This window comes from Musa acuminata, chromosome BXJ2-8 (genome assembly GCF_036884655.1).
Source record: "Musa acuminata AAA Group cultivar baxijiao chromosome BXJ2-8, Cavendish_Baxijiao_AAA, whole genome shotgun sequence".
Classification (NCBI taxonomy): Eukaryota; Viridiplantae; Streptophyta; class Magnoliopsida; order Zingiberales; family Musaceae; genus Musa; species Musa acuminata.
In genome coordinates, this window is record NC_088345.1 from 53,135,834 (window position 1) to 53,146,477 (window position 10,644).

A 10,644-nucleotide genomic window follows, 5' to 3' on the forward strand; every position below is an offset into this window, starting at 1 on the left:
AAAGAAAGACAATAATAGAAAAGGAAAGAACTCATGATAAAACTTTAATAAAATTAAAAGAAAACTCACCACCAAGTTTAAAATCACAAAAGGATACAGAAAGATCACCATCCAAGAATAATAAATAACTGAAAATAAAAGTTTAAGGAACCATTCAGTAAATATAAAGTTTAAGGGAGCACTCCAACATAGCTTTTGCTAGAATATCATCCGTTTCTAAAACTATTTCTAACCCTAGAACATCGAAATGAATACTAGTGCATGAAACAACCTTTTATGCATAGAGAATTACGAGATTAAATATCTTACGACTGATAACTAACTCCTTTAATGTGTTCTTAATCAAAAATACTTTGTATAGAGAATATGCTCATGAGCTATTATAATTGAGTGGGCTAAGTTTAAAACTACGAGGCAACATTATGGGCTGAAAAAAATATCATAATTATATATATATATATATATATATATATATATATATATATATATATATATATATACATGGACTAGTTAGACAGTTAATAGTGTGAATAATTAGAAGATTAATAAGCTAATATTAAGTTATATAGATCTCATGTTCCCGTCCACATGAAAGCTTCTTGTATGGTTTACTATAATAATTAAAAATTAAATTTGTGTAAGAAAAACTATACTAACCATTTAAAAGTTAATATTTAACATCCCTGAAAAAACATCATTCACAGCAGAAGTAATACCATGTTGTGTGCCTGAAGCAAGCACCGAAAGCCAACACCAATTCCATGTCAACCGGACTTGGTATGATCCCAAACTTCTCGTGTTTTATTCTTCCCATCATCTAAAGATTCGCATCCATCCCTTCCTACAAAACCTTCCCTCCTCTCACCTCGTCTCTTCTGCAACTCTTTCTCCTCCACCATGGATGGCCATGACACATGCAAGGTCCTCGTCGAAGGTGCTGGTGCTCGCTCCGACCCACACGACGACGATTACGACGGCGCCGACGAGCCCCACCTTTTATACATCCTCAACCTGATCCTCAACGGCACCGCTCGCCTCAACGTCCTCCTCCCCACCGCCACCATCCTCGCGTTCACCATCTTCGCCCCGCTTCTCACCGACGACGGCGGCAACTGCAGCAGCCTCAACCGGTGGCTCATGGCCGCCTTCGTCGCCTCTTGCGCCGCCTCCTGTGTCTTCTTCACGTTCACTGACAGCTTCCGAGCGTCGTTCTCGTCGGGGAGGCTGTACTACGGCGTCGCGACGTTCCGCGGCATCTGGGCGTTCAACGCGCGGCGCAAAGGCCCGCAGAATCCCGCGGCGTATCGCCTCACGTGGTCGGACCTCTTCCACGCGTCGCTCTCGCTGCTTGCATTCCTTGCCTTCGCAGCGTCTCACGGCGACGTGATGGGGTGCTATGGCGTGAAGCTGCCGAGGAAGGTCGCCAACACGGTTCCGCTGTTGGTTGGATTTGTGGTGAGCGTTTCCTTCGTGCTGTTTCCTTCCAAGAGGAGGGGAATCGGGTACCCTTTCTTGCTGCAGAGGGATGCAGTCTTCGTGAAGGGCTAAGCCGGACACAGCATCGAACAACTGGTGGAAGAAGACGTGGACGCAGAAAAGAAGCAGAGAGGTGGAAGCCAAGCTAAACATGGAGGTTTCTTCCGATATAGGACTAAACGAAGACATTACATGAAACTGAGAGAAAACCTCATTAATGCAAGTCAGCAAGCATTACATTTCACAGAAATCTATGAAAACGCAATCGAACATGATGAGCCAATGTCACGCAGTTTGCTGGATACAGCAAGATATTTAGTGTGGCGTCCCCAAGCTATCATCGTCCCCGTGCTCCTCACCCTCATCTCCACCGCTGCCACTCCTACAGTCCTTGTAAGATGCAGAACTGTGGCTTCGATCTCAACTTCTTCCTACGTGACGACCAACGAGATAAATATATAAATAGAAGGTGAATGAGATGTACAATCAAAATGCATTTACAACATTGTTATGATACAATGTAATTTCAATTAGTGTTCATGCCAGTCCGACCAAACGATTTCACTTAGTTCAACAAATGATTCAGGATCCAAACCTCTTCTTAATTCAACAACAGATTTGGCCCAAAAGTGGACAGACAAAGTCTGAAGGAGGGTTCAGAGAATTCGAACATAAAATATTATGTGATGCTAATTAACGATGCTTGTTAAGTAGATGCAGAGCTATTATTTACGTTGTTAATGTAAACATGCATCCAAAAGAAGAAGGAAGTGAACCGAGAATTCTCGCTGCAGATAGAAGCAGCAAAGCATCACAGTACGCGCTAGACGAAGGCAGTGAACTGACGCCACTGAGAAAGCGAATTAAACATTATTTAATTCATATGTTGATATAAACAAAAACCGATGGCTGACGTGGTACGATCAATCAATCCCATGCCCGATGTGGGCTTTGATCTAACGGTCAGAAGTCTCCTTCGATATTAAGATGGCAGGTAAATGTTTTTCTAATTATTTTATTTATTTTTATAAGAATAAAAATTTCACTTGAGGTGAAATTTTATGAGATGGTGAGATAGTTACTATTATTATATCTATAAATAGGATCAAAATTCAAGTAAAGTATATTTAAATATTAATTATTTTTTTATTAATATTATACTACTTTTTTTTTTCTTTTAAAATATCTTATTTCAATTGCATCCCAACAGTGTGGACAATCAATCTTCATGTGTTTAAACCCATCGATCTCACTGCATCCTCGGGGTTTCTCCAACTCATACTGCAGCTCCCCCTCGAAAGATGAACACGTCAGAATTCAAGGGACGATGATCGGCGCCGCTCACCCTCGGGGTTTCGCCATCGGGAAGCTTCGACGCCGCCCTTCCTTCGCCCCGATCGAGAAGATAAACACTTCTCGCCGCCCTCGATCTCTGCCATGGACAACTTCGCCGCTGAAGCCAAAGGAAGAGACGACATCTATATATCTATCTATGTAGCTCTGCATGCATCAATGCTCCATTTCTAAGGGATGCCTTCTTCTTCCTTGTGATCTGGGAACAGGATTCATGCACGTACCTGTACGCCATGTTGCATGAAAGCCAAAACAAGGCCTTTGGCTCCATTTGTATGACAACCAGAGGGCCTCTCCTGTCGGGGCGTTGGTGTCTGTCAAAAGTTAATGTGGTATGGCTTCATGCGTACGAATCATTGCAGGCCAGCACGTGGAAATTATTAGCATGTCTCACGTAACAGGATGGCTGTTCTTCAGGCAAGCAGCCTAATCCACTGGAACTTAGAATTTACACAGGACTTATTGCTCGGGAAGTAGTCCCAACAGTTCAGATATCATCTAGAGCTGGTCATCTCCGCTGCATGGAAATTAATGATTGATTAGCACAAAACCAAGGAACAGGCAAGCAAAAGCATGACCTCCTCCGCAGTTTAAGCTGGTCATCATGTGCAGCATATGCAAAACATAATGACCACCTAAGAATAGAAATGTGGATCTGCTTTGAGTTGTAGTTTCATGACATATCCGCAAGTAGATGATCCGAAGGACAAAACATATATGTTTGGTTTTTCCTCGTCTTCTGTCAGCATCTATCTGTAGTTGCTGGACTCGAGCGAGACCTTTCTTAATCCTAATCGGTGTTCTTCTTCTGTATGCTTTGTCTCCACTGGAGCTCCAGAACTGAGAAGGGATCCATCAAGTAGAAAATGTATTTGTTTCACATGGCATTGGATCTCGGAACCAATCTCTTCTTGCTGCTGTACTGCACCTCGAACATGATGAAGCCAAATCAAGACAGATGTATTTAGTGCGAGCTCACGAGCATTTGTACATAGCTTCTTTACCTGAGTCGGGGGTTAAGTTGAACCTGAATCGATCTGAACGGTGCATTATTATTGTCACTCATAAATGTGAATCATAAAGTGGCTGATGCACTCGCCAAAAGCCACTAAATTATGAGCAAGTCTTTGCATTGCTGATGAAGAAGCCGCTATCAGCCACCGCCAATAATTGGAGCACTGATGCATCTTTGACCTGCACCCGTGACTATAGTAAATATTATGCGAGCTCGCTGCCACCTTACGGATCGCCCCTAACAACTATTCTCTACGGGAATCTAATCCATTTTTTGATGGAACGGAGGTAGGTTGATGATCTAACCCAAGGTACCGAGGAGCTGAACTAACCCGAGTTAACAAGGAGTTGAACTACGCAGCAAGAGCTGTAGGTAGAGATGGAAGTATCGAAGCGAAGCTCTCGATCTGTCGTGGTGGAGCTACTGCAGTTGAAGTGAAGCTCTCGATTTGCCAAGATGGAGCTCTGGGATCCAATAATAGAAGAAGAAGATTAGTGAATCCACCATGAGCTAGAAATCGGATAACAACAATAGCACACAATCTTATTCAAAAAATGTCAATCCACAATTAAAAATAGAGCTACCAAACGATCTCAATCCGTAGGCTTCTAGCATTCCAGAACCTTCTCAAATTTCCCTCTCTCTCTCTTTCTCTCTCTCTCTCTCTCTCTCTCTTGTTCTGTCCTCGACTGAGCTGATATTTAGATGGCGCACTGCCACGGCCATCTCTCGCACGGAACAAAACAATTGGAATGTCTCGTCGCTGAGGAACGCAGGCCACAAATCTCTCGTGAGAACAAATCTCAGCCCTCGATCTGATACCCACACGAGACACCCAACGTGTGAGATCTGTTTGGGCACGGGGCGCGTTCACGGGCCCAGAACTGTGCCATCTTTTCCCAAGGGGACCTCGCGAGGGCCGAAGCAGCGGTCACGGGCGTGCCAGAGGAGATACACACAGAGGAAGCAAACAAGGGACGTTCGCCAAGTCAGCGTGTGCCAACGAAGGGTGGGTCCCTTGCATAGTTCTCCCTTTCATTCCCAGCCACTAGTTTATTCTATTAACACACCCTAGCCCGAACTCCTGGTGTACATCTCACCTATCTTGAATCCCCAAACTACCACTGCTATGTCCATCAAAACCCCGCAATCTCCATCAGCTCTCGAGGGGCAGATTGGGCTTGGAATGGTTGTTGCATTTTGATGCCATTCTTATAGGTGGCGGCAAGGCGGTGCGTTGTTTCAGTGGTGAGTTCTAGGCTTTGCTGCGGAAGTGGGAGAGGTCTCATGAAGCCACAGGGCTGTGAGATAGAAGCCAAGGGCATCAGCTACCAGATCTCCGTCCCAGGGAGATCCCACCCTTTGAAGAAGATATGGAGTAGAGAAGAAGAAGAGCAGGGTGGTGGTGCGTTGAGCCACCACCCTGGGCCATTCGGTGAGGTGGAGAACGCTCCGGCGAATGACAAGGCCTGCGAGAAGTTTAGAGTGCGGTTTGTGCTGAAGAACGTCAGCTGCCGCGCCAAGCCGTCGGAGATCCTTGCGATCGTCGGGCCCAGCGGCGCCGGTAAGTCCACATTGCTCGAGATACTCGCGGGGAAGATAACCCCGCCGGCGCCGCCGACCATCCTGATCAACCAGCGGCCGGTGGATAAGTCCGACTTCCGCAGGATCTCTGGCTACGTCACGCAGCAGGACACCCTGTTTCCCCTGCTGACGGTGCGGGAGACACTCATGTTCAGCGCCCGCCTCCGCCTCGGCTGCGGCGGCGACCGCGGTCTCTCCCGTTCTCAGCTGAGCGCCCGGGTGGAGTCCCTCCTCCGGGAGCTTGGCCTGGGCCGCGTGGCTGACGCCCGCGTGGGTGACGATGCCCGAGTCAGGGGCATCTCCGGCGGCGAGCGCCGGAGGGTCTCCATCGGAGTTGACGTCGTCCACGACCCGCGAATACTCATCCTCGACGAGCCGACGTCGGGGCTCGATAGCACGTCGGCGCTGCAGATCGTCGACATGCTCAAGGTCATGGCCGAGACCCGAGGCCGCACCATCATCCTCAGCATCCACCAGCCAGGGTTCCGCATCGTCAAGCTCCTCGGCTCCGTCCTCCTCCTCGCCGACGGGGCCGTCCTCCACCACGGTACGATCGACCAGCTCCACTCCCACCTCCGCTCCATCAGCCTCGAGCTCCCCCACCACGCTAATGTCCTCGAGTTCGCGATCGACTCCATCGAGACCCTCCGCCGCTCGCAATCACAGCATCACCAGCAGCAAGAACCACCGGCGAACAGAGCGCCACCATTCCAATTGCCCAAGAAAATAGTCGAGGGAGCTGAAGGCAAGAGAGACAGGTGCACCCTGCAGCAACTCTTTCAGCAGCACAAGGTGGTCGACGAGGAGTCGCTCGCCGGGCTCGACCTCGATGACCTGTCCTACGATTACGCCAACTCGAGGCTTCGGGAGATCGCCATCCTCACCCACCGCTTCTCGAAGAACGTACTACGGACCAAGCAACTGTTCGCATGCCGGACGATCCAAATGCTCGTCTCCGGCCTCGTCCTCGGCTCCATATTCTACCATCTCATGGACGAAAACATCAGAGAACGAGTGGGCCTCTTCGCCTTCATCTTAACATTCCTGCTCTCCTGCACCACAGAAGCTCTGCCGATCTTCCTTGAAGAAAGGGAGATCTTGATGAAGGAGACATCGAACGGGAGCTACCGAGTCTCCTCGTACGTGATAGCCAACGGGCTCGTCTTCCTTCCGTTCCTCTTCGTCCTCGCCGTACTCTTCTCGGTGCCGGTCTACTGGCTTGCAGGGCTCAGACCGAGCTTCTCGGCCTTCATGTACTTCTTGCTCTTGATATGGCTAATCCTGTACACCGCGAACTCGGTGGTGGTCTGTTTCAGCGCTCTCGCCCCCAACTTCATCATCGGCAACTCGATCATCGCGGGTCTCATGGGCACCTTCTTCCTCTTCTCCGGGTACTTCATATCGAAGCAGTGGATGCCGAGCTACTGGGTGTTCATGCACTACATCTCCTTGTTCAAGTACCCATTCGAAGGATTCCTCATCAACGAGTTCTCCGGCTCCGACAAGTGCTTGGCGAATGGGTTCGGGGTGTGCCTGCTGAGAGGGGACGACGTGCTGAGGGAGGAAGGATTGAGGAAGGAGTGCAGGTGGAAGAACGTGATGATGATGGTGTGCTTCATCTTGGCTTACAGGTTCTTCTCCTACCTCATACTCAGGTGCAGGTGCCGGTGCGTGCACAAGGGTGGGCTGAGACGAGCCTTGATCTGAGGCAAAGCCATGTAACTCTCCCTCTCTCTCTCTCTTTCTCTGTCTCTCACACACAAACACACTCTTTTGTGTCGTTTCTATTGTCCTAATCAAAATACTGTTTTCTCCAGCAATAATGTTGATCGATCCATATGGCTTTCTTTTTTCTTTTACCTTTTATTGCTACATACATACAGTTTTTTACTTGATAGTGTGTGGAGCAATCTACTCCACTGAAAAGTCGAACAGCTATTAGAAAGGAGGATGCAGAAGATAGGAGTAGCTCAGGCTGATGTAACTTGTCACAGAGGTACTGATCTGATTCTTATGTGATGCTTGATCGATGAAGACGATTCCTTCCAGTGTAGGATTGGTTCTTTCCAAATGTCCTCAGAATCCTTCTTGTTTGCTTCTCAAGTTCCTCCCATTTCTAGGTTTAACATCCATCCACAGTTTCAAACAAATGATGATGACAAGGAGGTACCAAATAACATACTTCTTCTTTTCCTTTTCCTTTTCCTTTCACTTCCAATAAACCGAAATAGGCGACCATTTTTTCCCATGATTCAAATGATTTACAATTACGAAGTGGATTCTGATGTCAACTCCTATTTAATCTTTTTTCATCCTATCAAATATAGAATAAAAAAGACCTAAGTATGTTTCTTCGTTGTATTCATACCCAGCCATAGTCTTCTTTTCTAGGCTTGGCTTACTTGTTGGAGGTTGTATATGCATTAAGATTCGGATCCTTTTCATGATCCACGTTCGATCCTTGATTCCAAAGCAAACGGGTCGGGCCGAGACGGGTCGGGCCGGGCGCGACGGCCATTACTACAAAGCCCATCCGTTCCTAATATGTTCCCCTCCCTTCCCGATTCCAAACCCTGAGAGAGGGCGAAACGGAGACAGATCGGAGGAAGATGCGAGGAGGGACAGTCGGATCATTGCCACTCTTCTTGCGATTGGCGGTGCCGGCGGTACTTTCTTGGTGTTTCCTCTCTCTGAAGGGCAGTGCGATGATCCGACAGCAGTTTTATCTCGGTGGCCGCACCATCGCTAGGGTTTCATCGCTTTCCTTGGCTCTCAATGAAGCGGATTTGTTTATATTGGAGATCGATTCTAGTTTCATTCAGACTGGGCTTGATAGAGATATGGTCGCCTCTCTATTGTGTACTCTCCATTCATTATATGGTCACCTCCCTGTCGAAGATCCAGCTGAACTTTACTCTCCTCGGCTCCGCCGCCTTGGCACGATCCTCCGCCCGCTTCTGTAGCCGCCGCATCCTCGCCGGCAGGCCGCAGACGAAGTCCCTCGCGCGGCGACCCTCCCCGCTGAGCCCTGCCTCCATCTTCTCCAGCCTCCACCGCTCCACCAGGAACTCGACGATGGACGTGTAGTCGGCCGCCGTGTAGACCCCGAGCCGCTGCGCCACGGCCGAGTAGTGGTCGAACAGGCGCGGGTCGCGGCCGTCGGCCATGAGGTGGGCCGGCATCGTGATCTTCTTGCGCATCATGTCGGCGATGGCGAGCACGGCGCCGTCCGGGTCCAGCTCTAGCAGCTTCTCGATGATTCGCGCGTAGGCGTTCTCGTGCCGCTTCTCGTCGGCAGCGATGGAGCCGCAGACGCGGGCGAGCACGGAGTCGCCGCGCTCCTTGGCGAGGCGGGCGGTGTTGCCGTGGGAGACGAAGGTGGCGCGCTCCTGGAAGGAGGTGTAGACGAAGCCGAGGTAAGGGTTGTTCTCCGTCCCTGGGTCCTGCGATCAATCGATGCACCGAAATAAGCACTCAAATTCCAGCGGTCGCCCTCCCTAAACATGTATGTCATTCCTCGAGGGACGAAGAAGCGTGTGCTCGACATACCATGCCTGCGCCGATGAGGTACTGCACCGTTTTCTCCAGCATGCGCATGTCGACGCGGCCGGACAGGTAGAGGTACTTGCCCAGGAGGTCGCCGTGGCGGTTCTCCTCCGCGGTCCACGTCCGCGTCCACACCGCCCACGGGCTCCCGCTCGCTCCCGTCTCGTCCCGCACGCCATCGAGCGTGTTGATCATCGTCTGGTACGTCGGCAGCGCCTCCTCCGTGATCATGTCGCCCACCAGCACCACGAAATAGTCGTCGGGCAGCTCCGCCGTGCGGGCCCGCAGCGCCCGCACCTCCTCCTCGAACTCCTCCATCGGCCTGGAGGAATCTGGCAGGAAGTCCGTCGGCTGCCAGCACTGCTCCACCGGCTTCAGCAGCGGCAGCAGCGCCCCGGTTGCCCACCCCTCCAGCGACCGGAACACCTCCACCTTCTCCGGCGGCATCGAGTGCTGCACCGCATCGCGCCGCAGCGGAGGCGCCGCTACCGCCGACACCCGGAATCTCCTCGAACCGACGGGCGAGGAGGAGCAGTGGAGGCAGCGACGGAGAGGGAGCGAAGAGGCCTGCATGGCTGGCACCGGGGAGCTACGATGAGAGGTGGAAGGTGGAAGCAGCTTCTCGCGTGTGCTTATACCAGCGTGGAGATCGAAATGCCCATGGTAATTGGAGAAACCGAGCAGCATACCACCGGTTTCTCCGTGCACGTCGCCAAGATTCGAGGGGTCTTCTCGTATTACGAGTTCCTCGATATGTGACTGACCATGGTGATGGAAACCAGTGGGTGCAGCGGTTTCAGTGGGAAGTAGGAAACGAATTCCTGTGGGTGTGCTCCACTGGGAACACGAGGGTGCCGTGGAGTGTCACGCGAGGTGTGCGTGATGATGCGTCAGCAGTAAAATTCCTATCTTTGACTTCTTGTCGTCGGTAGGGATTCTTGACGGCCTCCGCCCGGAGTTTGCTGGGGAGGATTGCAACTCCAATTTAGTTCAATCTGATACAAAGATATATTTTTCTATCATATATTTTTTTCAATACAAAAATAATGGTGGCTAACATTTGATCAATACTCGTTGGTGGAAACAATCTTTGAGCCGTGGTCTCGGGGTCGACGCGGCTCGGTTCGGGTCTGGATGACGGGGGATCTTTCCGAGACGGCCTCCGAATCCGTCGAGGTGGTCTGATACGGTGGTCGGGACGGAGTCGTTGTTTCCTCCGGGTAGGAACTCCTCGATTCACGTCCGACGGGGACCTGCTTCGCACCTGCACAAAGGTCGGGTCGGGGTGCTCGACCCGACCCCTCCGATGATCAAGTCAGATGATAGTGGTTAGGGAATCTTTTCTCCTCCCCTTTTTCTTGATGAACGAGAGGGTATTTATATGGAAGCTTATTGCTTCCCGAGCTGCCCGCTTGTAGGAGGCAGGCTGGTAGCGTCTGACACTAGTGTTGGCGTGACGTGAAGGATTGAGCTTGAACAGGGTGTTAATGTGCCTCGGTCGACGTTCCGGTCTGCATTGATCAGGTGCTGTGAGGCGTTATTTAGGATAGCTGACGTCACGCGAGTCTTATCGTAGTGATTATCCTTATCAATACTTAAATGTCATGTGGATAACACTCTAGCATTAGGTGATCGATATTCTAGTGTAAGGTGATCGATACCTCGATGTA

The 10,644-nt window shown here is 50.3% G+C and overlaps 3 protein-coding genes across 3 annotated transcripts; 2 read left to right on the forward strand and 1 right to left on the reverse strand.

Moving 5' to 3' along the window:
- The first annotated feature begins 897 nt into the window (after positions 1-897).
- LOC135620452 (protein DMP7-like) lies at positions 898-2,022 on the forward strand. Its single transcript, XM_065123377.1, has one exon. It carries the CDS (start codon positions 898-900, stop codon positions 1,546-1,548), a length of 651 nt encoding a protein of 216 aa, XP_064979449.1. The 3' UTR covers positions 1,549-2,022.
- Positions 2,023-4,970: 2,948 nt separating this feature from the next.
- LOC135620262 (ABC transporter G family member 5-like) lies at positions 4,971-7,287 on the forward strand. The gene has a single exon (XM_065123090.1). The coding sequence runs from the start codon at positions 5,132-5,134 to the stop codon at positions 7,133-7,135; it is 2,004 nt and encodes a 667-aa protein (XP_064979162.1). The 5' UTR covers positions 4,971-5,131; the 3' UTR covers positions 7,136-7,287.
- A 913-nt stretch (positions 7,288-8,200) lies between these two features.
- On the reverse strand, positions 8,201-9,768 carry LOC103995678 (stearoyl-[acyl-carrier-protein] 9-desaturase 1, chloroplastic). Its single transcript, XM_009416328.3, has 2 exons — positions 8,978-9,768; positions 8,201-8,871 (listed from the first exon to the last, which is right to left on the reverse strand). The coding sequence occupies exons 1-2, from the start codon at positions 9,659-9,661 to the stop codon at positions 8,302-8,304; spliced, it is 1,254 nt and encodes a 417-aa protein (XP_009414603.2). The 5' UTR covers positions 9,662-9,768; the 3' UTR covers positions 8,201-8,301.
- Between the last annotated feature and the right edge of the window lie 876 nt (positions 9,769-10,644).

Excerpts from the sequence above, each read along its gene's own strand:
- LOC135620262 (XM_065123090.1), top strand. The coding sequence starts at position 5,132 with ATGAAGCCACAGGGCTGTGAGATAGAAGCCAAGGGCATCAGCTACCAG.
- LOC103995678 (XM_009416328.3), bottom strand. The coding sequence starts at position 9,661 with ATGCTGCTCGGTTTCTCCAATTACCATGGGCATTTCGATCTCCACGCT. Across the intron at positions 8,872-8,977 it reads ACCTCATCGGCGCAGGCATG|GACCCAGGGACGGAGAACAA; the intron begins GTATGTCGAGCA and ends GATTGATCGCAG.
- LOC135620452 (XM_065123377.1), top strand. The coding sequence starts at position 898 with ATGGATGGCCATGACACATGCAAGGTCCTCGTCGAAGGTGCTGGTGCT.